Consider the following 22,887-nt stretch of genomic DNA (forward strand, 5'->3'; position numbering starts at 1 on the left):
TGCTCCTCCTGCACGTGGATTTCGGGGCCAGCAGGCAATGCCATTGGTGTTGGTATGAGCCAGCAGTGATGCCTCCATGTGCTTTTGCAAATCCTGGGAGCTCTGACTCACCAGTCCCTTTGGATTTCACTCCTGTTGTTCAGAAAGCAGCTGTGCCTGCAAGGCTGTCAGAGCCTAAAGAAACTCCTTTTCCCAGGGGCCACCAGCTCCTCAACAACTGAGCAGGCTCATTAATCTCTTCTGGGATTCTTCTTTTTCATCCAAAGTGATGCAGTGTGAGCTTTCATTCAAAGCCTTCTGGTTTATCTTCATGGAGATGTTTCTGGGTGGATTCAAAGGGAGCACAGCGTGCTCAGAGCAGCTGGGAGGTGATCTTTGTACTGCAGTCAAAACCCAAATTCACAGAATTCACAGAATGACCAGGTTAGAAGAGACCTTCAAGACCATCGAGTCCAACCCAGCCCCAACAGCTCAACTCAACCCTGGCACCCAGTGCCACATCCAGGCTTTGTTAAACACACCCAGGGATGGGGACTGCACCACCTCCCCAGGCAGCCATTCCAGAGCTTTATCACTCTTTCTGTGAAAAACTTTTTCCTGATCTCCAGCCTGTATTTCCCTGGGTGCAGCTGGAGGCTGTGTGCTCTGGTTGTGTCAGTGCTGCTGGAGAAAGAGCCCAGCCCCAGCTGAGCACAGGCACCTTTCAGGAGCTGTGCAGAGTGAGGAGGGCAGCCCTGAGTCTCCTTTTCTCCAGGCTGAGCACCCCCAGCTCCCTCAGGGCTTCCTCTCAGGGTTTGTGCTTCACCCCACCTCAGTCTAAGGCTGGGCTTCCAAAGCTCTTCACAAATTCCTCACCACCTTTTTCCATAGGGCAACACCTTCCAATTCCCAGGATGCCAAAGGTGCAGAAGAACCACAGGAACCAGGGAAAACTGAGCTAGGACGAGCCCCCTGTGTGAAAGGCTGGGTTGTGCTGCTCCAAATACCAGAAACACCAGGTTGTTCCCAGCTTTATTTCCAGTTTCTTAGTTCTTAGGGTTTATTTAGTTTATTTGGTCAGGTTTTTTTCCATTTTAATCCAGAGTCAGTGTAGTGTCAACTGTTGTGCAAATCTTAACTGACAGCTGTGGGTTTATATCCCCTGGAGCCAAGGAGGGAATTGAAACCCTTTCTCACACTCCCTCCTGTACCAAGGGAGTCTGCCCTACCAGAAAGATTTTGGAAAGCCTTGGCACCTTCCACCCCTCAAAGATGGGTGTCTCAAGAAGCTGGATCTAGAGGTACCTTTTTGTAGACTTTAAGCTTTGAAAAATGAAACTCCGAGAGCCAGAATGACTCCTCCCCACGGTCCTGCTAAATAGATAAACCATTTCCTTTATTCCACTCAATTTTTAGCAAAATGCCTCTCCCAAGGGCACTCCGGAGGTCTGTGGTGTCAGAAATTCAGGGCTCACAGCCACACGTTTCCAATGTCTTTCCAGTCATGGAACAGGAGCAGGATCCTCTCCTCAAGAGCAGACATTATTTTTCTTCATTGTCTGGGACATTTCTGTTCTTTTCCCTGTTGTTTATACATTATCCAGCCCAAAAAGGCACTAAGTCAGTGCTTCAGCACTAAGTCAGTGCTTCACTCCAAGGACTCTCTTTCAAAAAGGGCAGATTTAGGGTTTCAGGAATGGGGATGGCAGGGCTCAATGTTACAATATAGATGTGGTAAAAAGGGATTTTCAGAGCAAAATAAACCATTATATTCACCCTCCTGCATTGCCACAGTCCATCTTGCCACATATCTGAGATACCTACCTGACCTGGGGTTAATAATTTAATTTTTCAGGGAAAATAAGTCACTGTCTGGGCAGAAGAACACATGAGAGCAGTTCCCACATATGGGACAGCTGAGATATTTATGCAGTTCTTCATTTGCCTTCCTCATCCCACAATCTGAGAACCCTGTGCTGGGCTCCAATCCCTTCTGCCTACAATTCTGAAGCCGTCACTGAATTTAGCATTGCAGGCTCCTGGGGAGATAAGCAGGATTGTCCTCGGGTGTACAGATAAGGAGGCAGAAGCACAGAGTGACTAAAGGATTTGCCCAAAGTCACATTAAAAAGCCCTGTCACAGCAGGAAAGCAAATCTTGGGTCACATCATCCTCAGGCCTCTGGATTATCAAAATTAACCTGCTCAGCCAAGTGTTTTTGCATCTCAGGATGGGTTTGGTGCTGGGACAAGTGGTCAGAGAGGTTCTGCACAGGATATTCAGGGATATTCATTTTCTCAGATTTCAGTCTGGGCTTCTTAGGAAACCCTTTCCAGTGGTTTGGAGACCTCTGCTTTAGGGGACACCCCTGAAGGCCCTCTGTAAGTCACTTTTTCACTGCTGTTCAGTCCCCCAGAATGGAGAGGGAATTGTGGAGAAGCACCAGGGGAAATTCAGGAGCAGGCAGGAATTAAAGGAGCTGAAGCCAGAGCTTTGGTGACCAAAAGTAGGTGCTTAAAATGCTCTGAAGTCAACATCCCCGTGAGATACTGGTCCCTGCAAACCTCCTCCTGCCAGGTGACTTTCCAGAAGCTCTCCTCAAGCCCCAGCCAGCTGCTGCCTCCTGCCACCAGAGCCACCCAGAGAGGAACGAGGCGACCCGACAAACACGCGGCACTTTCCTGCTATCTTGGCCAAATCTCTTGCATTTTTATATGGCACCTTAATAACCCCTCATTTCCATTACAAGTGCATGCTTTCCTTCTGCTTATCTCCATCTCCATGCGCTCCTTCTCCATTCCTGCAGCCGCACCGCCTCCGGCCACGACCCGGGGAGGTTTTTGGGAGCCCGGTTTTTGGGGATGCTCGGTGGAGGCAGCACATGTCCCATGGCTTGGGAGGTGGCAGGACGTGACTCACACGATGGCACGGCTCCATCTGCGTCAATCTTGAACCCGCTGCCTTAACTTAGGGGGCAGGAGATGTTAAACCCAGTGCCCTAATTTCGTGCAGTCATTAAGAGACCGGCTGCGACTTTCTCAAGAGACAAACTCCTCACCTCAGTGCCCCGGGGCCAGATCGGAGCTCCTTTGCCCTGCCTGCCTGCATTCCCCAGGTAGTTACGATCAGATACAAGGCGATTTGCTTCCTGTTGTGTGCTCTTAAGTGGTGGCTGCATTTCAAAAGCAGGGGAGTGATTGAGTCCTATCCAGGCTGTAAAAGGCACCGAGCCTTTCTGGGAAAAGCAGAGCTCGCTGTAATTGGTGCTTCTTAAGGTAAATCCCATCAATACCCTCCTGGCTTTCAACAAGGGCTAAAAACTGCCGAGAGTTTAGGTGATGGACCTGAGATTTAGGGTTTGGTCTCTACAGCCAAAGAGCTGCTGGAACGGCTTGTTCGGCTGTGGCCAAGTTCTGGCAAACACGGGGATTCTCCAGACTGTGCTGCCTGAAGCTCCGTGGGGTTTGAGCTCTGCTCCTGGACAGAATCATTGGATTGTAGAATCCTTAAGGCTGGAAAAGACCAACAAGGTCACTGAGCCCAAACATGAACCCAGCACTGCCAGATCCACTGGTAACCCATGTTCCCAAGAGCCATATCCTCTTAAATCCCTCCAGGTGACTCCACCACTGCCCTGGGCAGTGCCTGACAGCCCTTTCAGTGAAGAAATTTTCCCTAATATCGATCCCAAATATCGAAATTTCTCTAATATCCAATCCTTGACACAGCCTGAGGGCGTTCCCTCTCCTCCTGTCCCTGTTCCCTGGAGCACAGCCCGACCCCCCCCGGCTGTCCCCTCCTGTCAGGAGTTGTGCAGAGCCACAAGGTCCCCCCCGAGCCTCCTTTTCTCCAGGCTGAGCCCCTTTCCCATTTCCCTCAGCTGTTCATGGTGCTCCAGCCCCTTCCCAGCTCCATTCCCTTCCCTGGACATGCTCCAGCCCCTCCATGTCTTTGCCATGAGGGGAATGCACAGGGAAGCACCACTGAGCTGGTGATTCCTGCTCAATCCAAGCTGGGATCCACAAGCCATGGACTCCCCAGCTGAGGCCACCCCTCTCATACCCACACAGGAGAAGTTTTCCTGAACAAACACCACGGCTGTAGACATTTTCTTCTTGGGCCAAGCTTGGCAAGGCACAGGGGGTCTCCCCGAGCTTTGCAAACACCAGTTCAGCAGCTACAGCTCCTTCCCAATAAGCCAAAGGCCTGGATCAGATCTCTCCTGGGCAGAGGAAAGGGTGATTCCCAAGAGATGAGAGCTGACCTGACCAAGGAACGTGCTTTAGGGAAGCACATCATCCTAGTCTCTGGATTGGAGATGCCTGGATTTGATGGGTGGGCCACCTGGTGGGTCAGGAATTATCTGTGTGGTGGCACTCCAGGAGGTGCAGTGCTGTTCCCTGGGGGTTGGGGCTGGCACTGTTTGTTGGTGACAAGCACAGTGGGATCCAGGGCACCCTCAGGAGGTTTGCTGGTGACACCAGGCTGAGTGGTGCAGGCACATGCTGGAGGGAAGGGATGGAGATGTGGGTCTGTGCAAACCTCATGGAGCTCAGCAAGGCCAAGTGCAAGGTCCTGTGTTGGACAATCCCAGCTCTACAGAGACAGGGCAACTGAGAGTCCTTTTAAAAGATTTTATTCCATCATCAGTCTCGATGAAAGGTGAGACACAAGAGATGTAAAACTCAACGCCATTCCATCAGGAGCCAATCTATTTCCTGGTTACAATATCCTATAAATGTTTTTCAGCCTATCAGCTTTTGCCACACAATGCTGCTAATACTTCTAAGACCTCTTTTTTTAATCACCTATAATCACCTATTATTCTACCCCAAGTGATCTTGCTACAATGCATCTTTCACAGTTCCAGTTCTCCAAAATACCTGGTCTTTTTGCAAGGCCATCTTTTGAAATTCGTTCCTAGCTCAGTCTCTCTCTCAGCAGTGCCATCTCCATTCCATGGCCTTCCTAAGCCAGCACACTTTATCTCAGAGTTTGCATAGAGGTGTGCAAGGCTGTGTGAGCTTTCAGTGAGTTTTGAGAATCCTTTACAAATCCAGTTCTCACAGTCCTGCACAAGGGTCAGGCCAGTCCCAGTCCCAAACACAGGCTGGGTGGAGAATGGGGTGAAAGCAGCCCTGAGTAGGAAAACTGGGAATGCTGGAACCACATGACCTTTGAGGACCTTCCAATCCAACCATTCTATGATTTTATAGAAAGGTTTTAAGATCAGTTTTAAGATCACTGGGAGGATGTGGGAGGTGTGCCAGCCTTTCTCTGGCCAGACACTGCACCTTCCACCTCCCTACCAGATTATGATGGCACCCACCCCACCACCTCACCTCACTGGCTTTTCTGAGAAGCCTTTCATTCTTCAGGGACTCCAGGCCTGGTCAGAAATGTTCTTGGAGACCTCATAGAAGTGCTCTACCCCTAAAATTTGGTTTCTGGATCCCACCTGGATGGGACTTAGGCAAGTGCAAGATGCAGAGTGGCCAGTCCTGTGTGAACGGGACTCTCCTGTTCATGCTCTAAGCTGAGCTTTCACAATCAAGAGCTGCATGGTCATCATTTGCAGGATGCTGGGATCCTGCAGGCTGGCCAGATGCTGAACAAGGGTTTTTCAAAATCACACTGGGGACCTGAGGGTTCCTGCTTTTTTTTTTTTTTTTGGTTGTAGCCCTCGGTGACTTAATAACCTCCCCAAGTGCCCTGACAAACATGTTCCAGGACATTGCTCATCCCTTCAGCCTGTAAGTTCATGCACGTTATGGGATTTGCATATTGTTGTATTTGGTAGCCTTCCCAAAGAAAAGTTTGAGTTCTTGCTTAAGCCTAAAATCCAGCCAGGACTGCTCTGCAGTTGTGATTGCTCCCTGAAAACATGTTGGCTTTTTGGCTTGGTGCATTCAACTCTCTTCACATTCGTAAAGCCTGGAAGCACCTGGAAGGCAAAGGTTAAGCCAGAATGCCCAGGGAAAGCTCAGATCAGCAAAATATGGTGCAGGGAAGGTTTGAGTGGTTTTTGAGTAGTCAGGTGATACAAAGCTCAGAAGAAGCTTTGGTGAAGTTGCATCAACTGAGAATGTGACCTTGTGACTTTATGGATCCATTAATTTTTCAATGTCCCAGTGGAATCATTGGGAAAGTGTCAGGGACAACACAATTTCTAGGATAACTGCTCTATAAACACAAGGTGAGTGGGAATAATACGTGAGGTTAAGGGAGGCCTGTTATCAGAATCATTGTGCCTGCTTAGAATTGCCCCAAGGGTTTGAGAACAGCCCTCTTCATGGTAAAAATCCCATTTTACTGCAGTCAAAAAGCACTGGTGTTTTCTGAGGTGTGCTCTTGAACTGCAGGGTCATTTCTTGTGAGTGGAGAAATCAAAACTGCGAGGAGAAAGTGAAACAAAAATTGATATCTTGGGGTACTCCCCACTTGCAAAGCAGTTTGAAAAGTTTGGTTTTCATTTTGGCACAGTGTGGAAAAAACTCTGGCATCCAGGAAAACCTTCCCTGCCCAGCTCTCCCTGGAATGGAAGGCTGTGGGAGAAATTCTCCACAAAGACTAAAACTCCTCAGTCCTTAGCCATGACATCTTCTGGCTGATCCCACCCTCCAGCCCGAGGCAGTGGGCACAAAAGGAAAGCTCATTCCCAGTCCCCTTGGCAGGGACCTTGATTAGGCAAGTGAGGAAAACTGGGGGCAGGTGCAAGGTGCAGCTGCTGTCACCCAGTGAGAGGCACAGCCTAGGGGAAAAAGGGATGGAGGGAGGGGACAATGTTTGGTTCACATCCTGAGGATTGAGGATGTGACCATCCTGGCATTTTCCTACCTTCCAGCCACCATCACCTCTCCCTGTCAAGGAAGAGGAGCTTTACCTGGCCCCACCACCAGGTAAAGCATGAGGCTGTTGTTAGGTATGAACATGTATTTTTAATTTTTTTGGGAACAAACCCAAATTCTGAAGCAAAGCCCACAGCTCAGGGTCTGGCTATGTGGTGCATTGGCTGCACAGTACCACACAGAATATTCCATGTGCCCCCTGAAATTCAGGTTTGCACAGCTGTCTGTGGTGCCATGGCCCTATCCAAAGACCTGAGGATGACCCCAGTCAGAACTTTTTGTCTGACTTCAGTGGCCTTGAATCAAGCCTGGTCCTGTCTGCACAGGAGCTCATTTCCTAGCAAAAGAAAACGTCTTTGGAGTAGGTCCAAGCCAGACCACAGGGAAGAGGAGGATTCCCTGGCCTTCTGCCATGCCCTCCAGAGAAAATGCTCACAGGACTGACCAAATCCATCCTTCACTGGCCCTTCCTCACTGACTTCTCTCTCTCTCACAGCCACCAGGGAGTCGGCCTTCGTCCACGCCATCGCCTCCGCCGGGGTGGCTTTCGCCGTGACCAGATCCTGCGCCGAGGGCTCGGCCACCATCTGCGGGTGTGACACGCGCCACAAGGGCTCTCCTGGCGAGGGCTGGAAGTGGGGAGGCTGCAGCGAGGACGTGGAGTTCGGGAGCATGGTGTCGCGGGAGTTCGCGGACGCGCGGGAGAACAGGCCCGACGCCCGCTCCGCCATGAACAGGCACAACAACGAAGCTGGAAGGACCGTAAGGACATTTCAGTTTCTCCTTTCCTGTTGTTATTTTGTTACCTGATAGGGTGAATGGTGGGAGGGGATTAAGGGGGGGGCTCGAAACACCTAAATCTGGGCAAATTTATGTCACAAAATGGTAATACCTGTCCTATAATAGTTCTAGATCGACGTGCCTGGTCTGTGAAAGCTCCACATAAATTCACCCACACAGATGTAAATGCCTGCCTTGGTGTCAGCTGTCCAGATCTCTTTTATAGAGGATGGATCAAGGCAGGTTGAGGATGGGATTTCATCCCATTTTATAAGGATATCTGCCCCCAGAAATTTTGGATGCCCCACTCCTGGAAGTGTCCAAGGCCAGGTTGGACAGGGCTAGCAGAAAGTGTCCCTGTCCATCTCAGTGTAGTTGGAACTGAGCGATTTTTAAGGTCCCTTCCAATTCAAATCATTCTGTGATTCCATGATTAGAGTTATTAACTCAGTTAATAATGTCCTAATTGTACCCGTTCCCTTCCATTGACTGTGGGGCACCTGAAGTTTGAGTGCAATTGTCCATTCCCCTTCTCTGCCACCTTGAGGGAGGAGAAGAGCAGGAGAGCTTTTCCCACAACCCATCTTCTCAACCCCGTTCTATATCCCAGGAATTACTCAAACAAAATTAGAGGCAGTATAACTCTGGTGCCTCCTGATTAAACTTGGATCATGCCCTGAAGCTGTTTTTACTTCAAACAATCCTGGAACAAAATGTGCAGGGGAAAAGAAAGCACAAAATCTGCCTTATACACAATCTTTTCCCTAGGTGGAATAATCCCAAAAGGGGGATATTCCTTTTTTTTATAATCTCAAGAATAGCCCATAAATCCAGAAGAATGCAGTTTGTGGGAAACAATTTGTAGAACTGAACCACAAAGCCCTTTCTAACAGAGATTATGCCACAGCTTCGCTGGGATAAGAGAGAACAGGTTAATGTGGTCCTGTCCCCACAGCAGAAGGTCTTGCACATATCCAGGAGGACACTTGTGCAGTGAGCTGTACCAAAGCCACCACAGTTGCTGTGCTGGGACACATCCTCAGGCAGGCTGGGGTTTCTTGAGAGCTCCTGAAGTGAATACTGTGAATTTCCAGTGGTGTTATCCCACCTCACACCACAGCCGAGCTGCTGGAATACAACTTCTGAAAGGGAAATACCACCAGAAACCAAAATTGTCTGCAATGGAGACGACCACAAGCAATAATGTGGTTTCCTCCAGCTCTGGCCTAAATTAGCCCAGGCACCCCCAGGGATGGGGCAGTGCTGGTGGCAGATACTGGGATACATGGTGGGAAAAAGAGAGCTGAGGAGAAGCTGTGTGGAGTGGAAAGGAGGGCTTTCCTTTTAAGTGAGAATTTATTTTAAAGTGAGAATCCTTGTTAAAAAACAAACATCCCTGTGATCACAGGTCTGCAGAGGTCTTTTTACTCTAAGTCTTGTTCCTTAACTCTTGAGTTCTTCTAGGACATTTTACAGGTGTCAGAGGTCAGAGGGCAGATGTCACACAACTACCTGTTTTAGAAAGCACTGGTGTTTTCCATTCTCTCCATGCCAGCACCCATGGGACAGCTCTTCCAGGCCTCCTTACTCGAGTGTTCCCAGCTAAACCTGAGCCATGGGCAATGTTTCAGATTAGTTCCCATAGGAACTCCAACCCTACCGCTCTGCCAGGAGTTTTGATTAAGTTCAGTGTGATTATACGGACCAAACCTTCTGCGGTTCTCTCTCCTCGCTAATTGCAACCTGCTTTGTGGCGGGTGATACTCCGTAAATAACACAGGAAAACACCTGGTGAGCACCAAGGTGCTGATTCATGGCAAATCTCTTGGGCTCAGGCTGGCACTCGCCTGTTCACGTACCCAGAAATTTGCTGATCGCTCTGAAAATGCAGATTATCAAGCTGTTGCATAAGGTTGTCTCCCACCTCAGAGTACTGGAGGGCAACACCTCTATTTATTTAAACTCGTTATATAAGAGGTAAAAAACAAGTAGCAGGCTTCTGGGATCAATAATCACCACCCTATTTATCCCAGGAAAGTTCTTTGTGTTGAAGCCTGAGCCTTTAAAATCAAAAGTAGGGCTCTTACTTTGTTTTCCTTTGAAGTGATTTTAGAAAAATCATAACCCTGGCTTTAAAATAAAAACAAATCCCTTTTCAGTTTCTGAAAGTAGCCATAGCAAGGCTTGAACCTTGTTTGCTTAAGTAAACACGAAACATATATAAAGGATGGAGTTCTGTTCTAGATAGTTAGGACATTTCATCTTCCTTTTATTTCCAACAGAAAAGCTGCTATTTTCATTTATGAAGGCATTGTTTGAGTAGCTTCGCTTCTCTGCCCAGATGTGTTTGAATTCTTTTCCTGTGTGACAGCACTGTAATATTCCCACATAAGCATTGATAAGGCAGAAGTTAATAAATCTCCTTGGTGAAAGATTTTGGTAAATGCTTAACTCTGAGCTGGGAATCGGAACCAGTCACTGAAAACCATGAAGTACGGAAGTTTTATGGCTTAGACCCAGCAGTGAGAGGGGGTTAAGGGGATTTTTGTGCACAACAGTAAAAATATATCTATAAAAACATCCATAATTCCTTGGAAAATCATGGCCAAGTGGCAGAACGTCATAAGAGTTTTAATTACAGGTTAATTATGTGTTCCTTCTCCTTTGCCTTTCTTCTCTTTTGCAGTCTATCATTGAGCTCATGCACCTCAAGTGCAAGTGCCACGGGCTCTCGGGCAGCTGTGAAGTGAAGACCTGCTGGTGGTCCCAGCCAGACTTCAGGGTCATCGGCGACTACCTCAAGGACAAGTACGACAGCGCGTCCGAAATGGTGGTGGAAAAACACCGGGAATCCCGCGGCTGGGTGGAGACCCTCCGGCCCAAATACAACTTCTTCAAGACCCCCACTGAGAAGGACCTGGTTTACTACGAGAACTCACCGAACTTTTGCGAGCCCAACCCTGAGACAGGCTCCTTTGGGACCCGCGACAGGATCTGCAACGTCACTTCCCACGGGATTGACGGTTGCGACCTTTTGTGCTGCGGCCGCGGGCACAACACGAGGACTGAGAAACGGAAAGAGAAGTGTCACTGTATCTTCCACTGGTGCTGCTACGTCCGCTGCCAGGAGTGCATACGAGTCTACGACGTCCACACGTGCAAATAAATCAGGCACAAAACCCTTGGCCCGGGCTCCGAGTGGAGAAATGGATTTTGAGCCTACTTCCTCTGAGGTTGCAGACGTGAGAGAAGTCTACTTTTTTTGATATTAAAAGAATAAAAACTGGACAAAAAAAAAATAAAACAAAAAGGCTAAAACTGGTTGGATAGAATAGGTCTAATGACTTGTGGGCTATCCAGAGGTACATCTGGCAGTCACACAAGTTCTGCCCTGATGCTGATGCCTCCGGAAGGAGAGCAGCTTTTTCCACCAGCCCACAACACCGAGCTGGAAAGAAGAGCAATAGCAAAAGCATGGATTTGCTCTGCTCCCACCCACCTGAAGTGACTCGTGTGATTAAGTGTCCTTTGAAAGACTTGCATCTTCCCAAGCATCTCCTTTTCCCTCAGCCAGGCAGAAGCTGTGCTGAACAGCAGCACTGAGCTTTCTGAGAGATCTCTCTGCAAACTTAAATGGCCAGACTGTGTAATATGAGCAACAGCAGTAAAAGAAATAAAAGCAGATAAATTTAGGATTTTTTTTTTTATAAAGAACATGACTACTTTGCTTTTGCCTTGGAACCAGAGAAGTCTACAAATATTTAACAGAGATGGAGAGTGGGCAAGCTCTTGATGTGAACTTCTTAGCATAGTAGCTTCTGCCAGATTTGACACAGGATCCTGTGACATCTGTAGAAAGAGAAGGAGGGAGAAGAGGAGGGAGAGAAAGAGAGAAAACTGCTGATGACTTCCTGTAAGCACCCTGTTGGCACACAGGTGATGTGCACAGTACGGAAAAGTTCAGTGTCTTGTGTGTGAAGTGAAGAGGACTCTGTGTGTGCATTGAGAAGGACACAGTCCCACAACTGGGAATGCTGCTCCAGCTCTCCAGCCTGGGACATGGCTCAGCCAGTGAGTCTTCCTTGGAAACATGCGGTGCAGTGAGTCTCTGGGGCTGGGCACTCACTCCTGAGCACAGGACATCCATCTCCTCAGCACCCCAGGGAAAGGATGGGAAGGGAAAATGTTCACCCTTCCTGCCTGGTCGAGGAGGTGTGGCACCAGCAGTGGAAAGTGCACTTAGTTCTTCCACTCTCTGCACCTGATGCAGGCTTCCCGGGCACTTGGCAGCAGCCTGAGCCCACAGGTCTGTCGGGAACATGGATCTGAAGGACCCATTGTCACCCATTGATTGACATGAGGGTGACCCAACACGCCGTCACCAGCACACCCCACAAGCCAGAGCAGCCTCAGACTCAAGCCAAACCTTGTTCCACAGCTAATTCCTACAGCCATTCCCACCTGTAAAAGGGGCAAAGATTAAAATGGACAAAACCCAGAGTCTGAACCAGCCCAGAATTTGGGTAAATTTGGACACAGAGCCAAATCCCATCTCTGCTGCTCACCCCTGACTCCCCATCTTTGCATGTTGCTCTGCTTCCAATTCCAGATCAGGATCACAGTTTACAGAAACAAGTCTCACCTCCTTCGTGGACATCAGGACTTCCTTCAGGGTATCAGGCATGAGCTCAGCCCACCACCTTGGTATTTACAGCACTGTAACCCTGCTTGGGTTATCCCTGGTCAATACTGGGATAAATGAGGGGTGAACCAAGCATGGAGTTGCAGCCTGTTTTAGCCCCAGATGCACTTGCCCTGTGTCCTCTTTGCGTTACCCCTGCTTTTGGGTTCCTATCCTGGAAAAAGGACAACAAATGGGTGTTTATTCTGTCTCTTCAGCACAGGAAGGGAAACAGGGCATGAGTTAATTCCTATTTCATGGCAATGTAATCACAGCTATTGGCTGGTTCACTCCTGGAAATCTCTGTGGAGAAATCAGAGTGCTCCTCTCTGCGTGCCAGCCTTTTCCCAGGAACCAAAGGAGGGAGTACGCAGAAGAAGAAGGGAACAAACAGAGCTTAATCCCATCAGAGAGAAAACAGGAGGAAATGATGCCTCCGAGGGCTGGCTCTGAGTCACGGCGTCTCCTGGGACTACTCCTAGGCTGGTGCAGTTTATGCATCACCCATTTGTCTCAGGGCTGTGCCCACGGGCACAAGCAAGATTTGCTTATTGATGGAGGCACTTCTATCAGTGCTTTGCAAAAAAAAAAAAAAAAAAAGCTGCAGTGAAATGAGAGCAGAAGAGAGAGAAGGAGAGAGGAGATCAAGAGAAGCAAAGAAAATATGGGGAGAAAATGAATCTGTGACATTTGTCCATGTAAACACTGCACCCCATCGATGGCCACACACCATGTGGGGAAGGCAACAGGTCACTGAAAACTTAAATAGAGATCAATTAATGGATGCATGACTGATTTTCATAGTGCAGTCTTGGAGAAAAGGAAAACTTAATCATGGGAAACAGAGAAGGAAGCCACTGCAGGGGGAGATTGGACCTATAATCAACATTCAAACACAATCTGTCAAGAAAGGAAATGCTCCAGAAAGCCACATAAGGGGTGGAAGACATTGATAAATTGGAGAAGATGGGATAAGGGAAGATACATCTGATTTACTTAATATGATGCAGTGCAAGCAGCCACAGTGAGAGATGTCAGACATGTCCTACCAGGAACTTCTGTCAATAAATGGTGACACAACAGTGAAAATTCAAATCATTGCAGGCCACAGCCCCTTCAATCCATTGACTTCAGCGGGGTCACACCCACAACTGGTTTTACCCTTAGATTTTTAAGCCAAGTGGTTTCAAACTCCTTCTTTTATACCACCCTAGTGAAGAAATGGGTTGGAGGATTTGGCTTCCATGCACGGGAGCTGGAATCTGGCCCCAGCCCACCCACAGCATGTTCACATCCACCACTTCTGCTTTTGCACCAGAACAAGCCCAGCATCACCAGCAGGTGAAACTTTTTGGGAAGCAAGGGGAAAAAAAATTGAAACTGGGCATTTGCTGAGCAATTGCCTCTAGAGGTGAACAAATTTTGACTGCAACAGTGGGATTTATTTCATCCGGTCTAAGCTATTTATCTAATTTTCTGCTGGGATCAATGGCAAGAAACAAATCCAGGAGCTGATTCATTGTACTTAGGATGGTACCTAGGTTATGTTTGGTTAAGTGCCCTCTGGGTGTATCTCTGACTTCAGCTGCTGAGCTCAGAGCAGACAATGAGCTCTTCCATGGGTCCAGACTGATGATGTGAAATCCACCATGAGTCAAGGAGGTGAAGCTACAACCTGATCATCATCTGAGATGGGCTGGAAGTCGTGCTCCTTCTCTCCAAAATGGGGTCAGGCTTGAACCAGCTCAGTGTCTGGGGACTCCTCCCCCCCATTCAAGGGGATTTTGACGAAGCCTGTGGGTGCTTGTTTGGGTTTGTTATGTAATTAATCACCTCTGTGATGATACAATGTAAGGGGTTGAGCAGCTGCTACTAAAGTCAATGAAAAATGCCTGCGTGAATTCTGTTCATCACCCCAAGGGCACCCGGGGGGTTCCAGTCCTGGGTCTGACTCTGCCCATCCCTGAGGGGGGAAAAGAGCCTGTCAGGGGTCTGGGAGCTGGGCCTGGGAGTGGCTGACCCCAGGGTTTTGGAGAGGGGGTTTGGGCTATTGCTCACTGCTATACATGAATTTGGGAGGTGTCTTTGGAAAACTGAAATCCCTCTCCGCTGCCTACACCAGGTGTCTTGAGTCAGGGCTTCCATTGAACCAGTGAGAAAAATTCAGTCAGTGATGAGTGAGATGCCATCCTTCCCTAAAGGAGATGGTCTGAACACCACCCAGAGCTGCCTTCTATGGGAAAACCATAGGACCTTACTTATGGAAGGGTCTTGGCATTTCACTCAATAATATAAACATCTGGTGACATATTACAGGTGCCCTACAATGTCCTATTGGCGTTCACATGTTGTTTCAATGGCCTAAGACCCACACAGATCATAAATCCCACAGATTTATGATCCACAGATCTCACTGACCCACAAGATCTGGGCAGTCAGAGACCGCTGGTTGTCCAAAATGATCTGAGATGTCTTTGTGTAGGCAATTGAATTGGGCACTTCTCTGGACGTGGTTTTCTGTCAAACCTGTTCCCCCACCTTGGTGGAATGCTCCAGTTTATAATCAAAAGGAAAACATCATTAATTTCCCACAAATGGGAGCTGGCCATCCTCACCTCCGTGCTCCCTGATGTCCTTCACTTCAGTGTCCACTGGTGAGGTTTGTCCTCAGGCAGATGGTTTGTACCAGGGGTGTGTCTGGCAGGACAGGGGAAAAGGGACAAGATGTCACCCAACAAAGTAACAGATGTAAAAAATAAAAGTGAAAAAGGACCTTAATTCCATCCTCTCACATGCTGCTATCCAGCCTCTCCTTTAGCTGAACAGATGGGTCAGATGGGCCCCATCAGTTCCACATCCAGCTTGTTAAAGACAGTGGCGTTACCTGCGAGGGGTGAATTTGGCCTCATCTCTTTTCTTTCTATGAAAGAAATAGAAAGTTTAGGCGTTTCATTGTTTTTTTGGTTTTTTGGGTTTTTTTTTTCCCCCTTGGTTTGGTTTAGTTTTAGAATCTGGGGTCTTCTCTTTCTCTGAGCAAATGAAAATATGGGGAGGGAAGAACATTTTTGTTGCTTGACCCCAGTGTATCTCTCTCAGCTGAGTGTCATACCCAGCACTGCCTGTCTTCTCCAAAGCATTTTGAAATCTCCAAAATTGCTTCCACTCCTTATGGGAAGCTTCACGCGCAGAACTAAAGCAGTTGGGATTTAATTTTTGGAGGGGATTGCAGAGACAACCACACCACAAAATGCAACATGGCACAGCAATCCCTGAGTCAGCACCGACCACGTCAGCCCTGCACTTCTGTCGTCTAAGCTGAGCACTGCAGATTTTCTGTATTAACAAACCTCAGAAAACAATTTCTTCTGCCGCTCAGTCTCAAACATTTTTGATGTTTTCATTGCATTTGGATGTATTGCCACAGAAAAGTCCCTGGATTATGTTACATTTGTCATGTGTGTTCATATTCTTATCACGCCCCCATCCTTAAATTCATATACAGGAGAAACACTCTGAGCTTTGGGTCCCTTTTTTGTTTAGCTTCAAAGATTGGTTTCAGTGCTGAAAATCTGGTGTTTGATGTTTTTGGGGATATTCAGGGTTGCAGCATGAGCACTCTGCAGGAGCTGGGAGTTGTGAATCCGGTCCCAGGATCTGCACTATGGAAATTACTCCAGACTTCCCTTGATGCTTTAACAAAATCCATTTGGGAAGATGAAAACAGGGCCATGAAAGGCACCAAACCCAACTGCCCTGCAGATATCAGCCATTGCTCCATGGGCTGCCCACAGGGAAACAACCCCTGGCTCTTCCAGAGTCCTGCTCCAGGGCTGAGGGGAAGGGATCACGCTGCTGGCAGTGGCAGTGAGGGAGATGTTTGCTCAGATCTGTCATTCCTGAGCTCCAGCAGCTGTTGGGATGAGATGTCAGAGGGTGTTGGATGATGGGAGAGAAGGTGGGCTGGGCAGGACAACACCTCATCTCTTCTTCATACCTATAATTTCCAATTTTCTACCTCCCTCCAAGCTAAATCTTTGCTGCTTTAGTTGTGACTTCTCATTGTGGGAGTATCTCTCTTTTCTAGATTTCCCTGGAAGCAGTGGTGGCATCTGGCTGAATTATTTTATCCATGGGCTTAACCCTTCCATCCTGCTGTTTCCTTCCCTCCTGCTCTACAGCTCCTCACCCCCCAGCTCAGGTCTCCATAAACATCTGTGGGGTGCAGACTCCTCAGTTTGGTGGGAAATGAAGGCTCCTCTGGCCTCCATTTCAAAGAAGGGGTGTTTAGTCCTCATCCCTGCCCCTCCCAGTGTCTTTGTGGGCTTGGGCAACTTCTCTACTCCCACTTTGCTGCATTTTCCAGAGGGGTCTTTGGAATCCTCCACTTTAGAGGAGATTTTTTCTCAAGAACAAGAGGCCAGGAGTTGATTCCCAGGCAGTGGTACCTACAGTGGGATTTGGAATACCAAGTGAGATGCTTAAAGGCAGGTGTCTACCCGTGTGCTAGGTGCCTAAACCCCCATACAAGCCAAATTATGGACTCTATTTGCCTAAACTCAACGTTTAGGGCAGAACTAAATTATTGAAATAGGTGTCTAGAGCCTTCTGGCATGCTCCGGGGTACCCCTCTGGCTCCTAAAAGCCACTCTGGAAGAATGTGGGCTTCCCTTGAATCTCAGGGCATATCTGGCAGACCCATGCAGATGTTTCTCCATCAGAGATAGTGTTTGGATGTCTGACTCCCATGCAGACACAGGCTTGTGTGTGTCTTCATGAGCAGGATCCCTCTCCAGATTCCAAACTCTCTTTAGATTCTCTGAGGTGGAAAACTGGTCATGGTCTCAATTCTCTCCTCACTTAAACCAACAAAAATCAGTTCAAGTGTCTCAAGGGGAGCAGAAGGTGGACCTATTCTGTAAAAATAATTATTTTAATCCACTTCACTGCCCGGCTTGTCATGGCTTTGACCCCAAGGGAGCATCTCTGCTCTTCCTGTTGAGGAGCACATAATGGGAATGGACAGGTCCCACCAGTCATCCATGGGCAAAATGCTGCTCTTAGGTGGACACCACCCAGACAGAGAAAGTTCCTGAAGCCATGAGGGTCTGTTCCACATGATCTCCTCCTCTGTCTCTGTGGACCTTTTCTTACACATGTTCTGCACACCACGGGAGGTCTTGGACAGCCCTGCATGGAAGCAGGGAAAACGTAAGGAGAAGCTTTCCCTGTTTCCCTTTCTTTTCCGAGTTTCTTCTTATTATTTATTAGTATTTATTTATTTCTCTGCATTCATTCCACTCCACCAAAAATCCTGAAGGCAGGCCTGCTACAGACACGGGCTGAGCAAGCAGCTGAGTGTCAACCCATGGTTTTGAGGGATGGCACCGTGGTGTCAGAGCTCCTTCCCAACACTTGCCACCTGCTGCTGCCCCTTGGAAAGCACAAGAGGTCTGAGTCTTTCCAAGTCAGCCTCCCAAAAACTCCAAAAGATTTCTGTATGGGTAAAATCCTCCTGAGTCTCTGGTGTAGTCCTGGTTGTCCCCCTGCCCCTGTCCCCAGCTGGTGGCAGCTCAGCCTTCACCTCCTCATCCCAGTGGGGCTCCACTCCATCAATCCCTTGTGGCATCACTTTTGTCACTCCCAGGACCAAACCTGCCCGAACAAGACCTGTTGTAGCTTTGGACTCTCTGACAAGCCCACCAGCAGTGTGGAAGACATAAAACACAAACCTGTAGCACCCCAGGGGATTCCCCCACGGTACAAAACATGCTTGTCCAGCAGTCAGGGACAAGTATCTTCTTGTGAGTGGGTTTTTTCGCTGTTGCTTTCCCTTCCCACAGACTGTCTGCCTGATTACATCGCCTCCTTCAAAGCTCCATCACTGTCTGTAACCCCTGCCCTCACCCCTGTGTACAGATTGCATGTATGATACAACCTGAAATTCCAAAGCTATTGTACAAAGTAGAGTTGTCACCTTTTTCTTTTTTTTTCTCCTCTCAGTATTTTGTTAAGTCTGATGATTTTTTTATGATTATTTATTTTATGAATAAATGTATATATTAGTAAGAGTATATATTTGCGGAAATAACTCATCGGGACAGTGTTGTTGCTTTGCTGTTGTGCTTGTGACCTCATTGGCTTTTACCCCATTTTCTACTGACAGCACATTAGCAATGTCTTGTAACTGTTTTTTGTTACCAGTTAAGTTTGATAGATGTGTTAACTTTATAATGAAAATTAAAAAAAAAAAAAAAAAAAGCGCATTAATTTTAACCTGCGTTTGGGTGCTTTTTCCCACTGTTCCGTAGTTTTGACTGGATGGAATTTCATATCACGGGCTGAAATTCAGCTGGGGGGAAATTAGAAATAAATATGCTTTCCTCTTGTAGGGCAGGAGTTGTGTGCTTTGGAAGAAGAGATGTCACCTGTGCTGTCACCATTTAACCCATGCACAGCCTCTGTGGGAGGTGACAACACAAATATGAATAAAACAAATCCACTTAAACTGCCACGAGTCCATTTCTCAGCTGAGCAGCACCAGGACAGGGACCCAGCTTCTTCCTCCAGAGCAGTAAAAACCCAACATGGCAAAGGGATGAGTTTTCACAATGTCTCTGGAAGGCCATAAGAAATTTCATGTTGGTTTTGCCAATTCCAATCACTCCTTCCTTCCTTTGTTATTACTTTAGGTTGGGAGCCTCGAACCTCCTCTAAAACCAAGCTTGATGACTTCTTTATAACTGGCAGAGGGATTTAAGCACATCCAGAGTTTTATCCCAATTATTTAAATTCCTGAGCTGGTATAAATCACCTTCTGGAGAAATCCATTTTCTTACAGAAGCTCTAAATGAACACATCTATAAATGCAAAACAGCTTTTCCCTGGGAAGGGAGGTGGGCAGCACACTGGGACACCCCAGACAAAATATCCCCCTCCCAAAAACACCCTCCATGCCTGGCTTTGAACGACACAGGTCAAACACCACAGAGAGCTTTCAGCATTCCGGGCTCAGCATATTTTCCAGAAATAAATGATAAACATTCTTATTAAAGAGCCCTTGAGATAAGCCTATTTGTTAAGCTGTGTTGCCTGCTTCGCCAGGTTTGAGCAAGAGTCTTTTTTTCCCTCCTTTTTTTTTTTTTTAAACCTAAATAGGTAAAACTAAGACACGGGTGGACATCTCAGTTACTGTCAGCTTGCTCATGCTTTTAGCCCCTCCAGACCCTTTTAGGAATGAAAGAAAACAAGGTATTTTTAACTTATTGCTGCCTCATGACCTGGACTTTTCATTATTAGGGAAACTCTTGAAGTTTCCTTTTGTTTTTGTAGAAGAGTTGTTGCCCCACGGGAAGGCAGCACAAACTATGGCCACATTTAGCCATGGCAGTGGACTTTGCTCAAGACAACCTAGGTCACAGAAGTCACCTAAAACTGCTCCACAGCCAAGTGGGAGATATTTGACACCAGAGCCAAGAGTCAAACCTCATCCCCAGGCATCATTTAAGGACTGGTGTGCTGCAGAGAGGTACCAGGTATTGACAAGAGTTGAGAGCTCCATGTTCCTTTGAGAAACACTGCTCTGAACTTAGTGAAACTTGGCCACCAGCAAAAAAAAATAAAAATCATATTAGAATTAGAATTAGAATTAGACTGGTTTGGGTTGGAGGGGACCTTGAAGTTCATCTCATTCCAACCCCTTGCCATGGCAGGGACACCTTCCACCATCCCAGGCTGCTCCAAGCCCCATCCAGCCTGGTGTTGGACACTTCCAGGGATCCAGGGGCAGCCACAGCTTCTCTGGGCACCCTGTGCCAGGGCCTCACCACCCTCACAGGAGAGAATTTCTGCTGTATCTCACTTAAACTCCCCCACCTCAAGTGTGAAGACGCTTTCCATTCTCCTGTCACTACAGTTCCTGAGGAAGAGTCCAAGAGTTTCTTGCAGCTGCTTCAGATCCTGGAAGGTGCTGTGACCTTCTCCCCTCCAGGCTGAACAGCCTCAAATTTCTCAGTCTTTCACCTCAGCACTGACTGAGCTACTCCTCAGCAAACCATGGCCAGGTTCACATTTGTGGTAGCATTTCATCTCCTCTCCTGACTGTTTTTCTGGCACAGGCTTCCCAATCCTGTACAAACAGGGCCTCAAACCAGCCTGGGATGTTCCAGTTGCATAAGAACCATGCAGATTGTTCTGTACCTGAGGTTTTTTGCATCAGTCTGGTAGAAACCCACCACCCCCAATGTGAGTGGTGCCTCCTCAGGTTTAGCTTTTATATTTTTCAGATTCTGTGCTGCTTTAGTGTGTGGGTCTGGGCTTCACATCAGGGCATGGTGAGCTCTCTGCACAGAGCAGGGAGACAAAACAATTCCTGCTCCAGCTGGGCACCAAGGACAAATGATCCAAATCTCAGCCCAAGAGCACAAACCCCGTGGGCTGCAGAGAGAAAAACAAGCAGGATGGGACGGCAGGGGCTGCAGCTGGGATTGGACAATGAACTGCAATGTGCACATGGAGCAGAGCTGAGCCCAGGGAGAGACCCCGGCAGCGCTCGTGCATTTTGGGACCATTTGGGTTCATCTTGGGTGCAGCCCTGGCTGGGCTCTGGTGCTGCCCAAGGTGGATCCATGGAGGAGATCCTTTGAATAAATCCCTGCTTTATTCTTTAGCTCTATCTGATCTCTGTCCTAGGTCAGCCTTCAAAAGGTATCATGAGCAAGGCACCCAAAGCCTCCATGAAGTCACAGCCTTGCCCCACAGGCTTCATGGACTGCAGGGAGTGGGGCTCAGCTCGTGGATTCACTCACCCCAGTGAAGGTGCCCACAGAACCACACACAGGCACGGGGGGCCCTCCAGGCTCTGCCTGTCCTCTGGGAGCTGTTCCAGGAGAACCACGGGTCTGTGTCATGTCTGGGAGCTCCAGGGAGATGTCTCAGATCCCTCAGGATATGTCACCAGGCATTGGACACTTCAGCCAAGTGACTGAGCCCAATTTGCCTGAACTTGAGGTCTGACTTTCAAGTTCCTGTTATTGTTCACAATGAGTTGAGGGATTAATTTCACCATAAGGGCTGAGTGCTGCCTGTACCCCTTTGGAAATCTGGATGTCACATGGATTTGGCACATACAGACCCTCTGGGAGGTCCGTGTCCTTCTGGATTGGCAGGGGGATACCCAGAGGAATTACTGAGATACCACAGATGGGCCAGGACACCTGTGTTCAGTCAGGCACGTGGAAAATCCCATCCCCACTGGCTGTAACAGGAGCTCAGAGCCTTTGAGCACATGCAGGCATCACTTTGCATCCTGCCACCCAAATTAGGATGTCTTAATCTGCAAGTTGAATCCCGCTTGAGCAATCAGTCCAATCCACCATCCTTTGAAGCTGCGAAATCCAGCTGAAAGCAGCTCCTGACCAGCAGCTCACCAGGCCATAAAGAAACACACTGTGACCCAATAAAATCTGAGAGCTTTGCCATCTCACTGCTACCCAGCCTGGCTTTGGAATTTGCTTACTGATGTCTTTTATTTGCAGGTGTGGAAGGGTTTTTTCCCCCCACCATGCAGTCATTTGGAGGCACGCAGCCAGATTTGCATTCCACAGGGCTACAATCCGGTCTGGGATTTGCCTGCGAGTGTCAACAGGTGAAGTGTTCACTAATGAACTTGGTGGTGGTGTTAAGGTGAGGTCAGCTCAGTTCCTCTTCAAGTTGGTTTCGTGCAAGGGCAGCAAGGTTAAGTCACTTTAATGGTGATTTAAAACAGATCAGTGGTCTGGACCTGACCCTCTGAATCCTTGTGCTATTCTTCCTGGTTCAGGAGCATCCCAACACCCTAAATTTCATCCATGCTTTTGTCAGACAGGAGGCACAGCAAGGCTGTGTTGACCACATCTCACTAAGCTCTTGAGCTCTCAGAAATCCACTTGCTCTGTATTTTTTTTTTTCCTGGAATATGTGAGATAATTCTCAATTCTGTGTGTGGGAAAGAGTGGTGGTAGTGAAGAAGTGCCAGCCTGACTACAGTGAGAATTTCTTTCATGCAGGAATCCGGGGAGAGCTTTGAACCTGTTTGTTCTGTCCTAATCAATGCAGCTGGTTTGTGCAGGAAGTGTCTTTCATCCTGGGAATGTCAAGGTCTTTATGGCAGCATATGGAAATCCAGGTCCAAGCCTCCCCTCCCTGTCAGACAAAGACTTGAAGCCCTGGCTGAGTCACCAGGGACTGATAACTCCAGCCTGGTCTTGAGCAACCCGGCTGGAATTCCAGTTTCAACAAACTGCTGCTTTCCAGAGGACAAATGCTTCCTCTGGAATTTCTGTTCCTCAAGCTGCTCCTTCACAGGAAACACACCCAGATTCCAGGGGCTATCAAAAATAAAGAAGCAACTTGGGTCCTACTTATTTTTCAGACCCAGTGTCACAGAAGGGACCACGTGGGAGACTTTGTTTAATCAGGATGACAATGGGGGAGTTTTTCGACAAAGAATTGTCACTGTGAGTGCAGAATGTGATGAGACACAGCCCCTTCAAGGACCTACAGATGGTTTCACCTTCCACATTGCTGTGCCAGGTCTTTGCAGGGGATTTCTCTCTGCTGTGC

General features: G+C 48.0%; 1 protein-coding gene across 1 annotated transcript in view; it reads left to right on the plus strand.

Annotated features, from left to right (window-relative positions):
* WNT3A (Wnt family member 3A) overlaps positions 1 to 14,179 on the plus strand; it is an 89,800-nt gene extending 75,621 nt beyond the window's left edge. Inside the window, exons 3-4 of the mRNA XM_064415032.1 lie at positions 7,324 to 7,589; positions 10,294 to 14,179. Coding sequence (XP_064271102.1) covers positions 7,324 to 7,589; positions 10,294 to 10,773 — 746 coding nt within the window. The 3' untranslated portion in view covers positions 10,774 to 14,179. The remainder of the gene's footprint in view (positions 1 to 7,323; positions 7,590 to 10,293) is intronic.
* The last annotated feature ends 8,708 nt before the right edge of the window (positions 14,180 to 22,887 follow it).

This window comes from Passer domesticus, chromosome 1, assembly GCF_036417665.1.
Source record: "Passer domesticus isolate bPasDom1 chromosome 1, bPasDom1.hap1, whole genome shotgun sequence".
NCBI lineage: Eukaryota > Metazoa > Chordata > Aves > Passeriformes > Passeridae > Passer > Passer domesticus.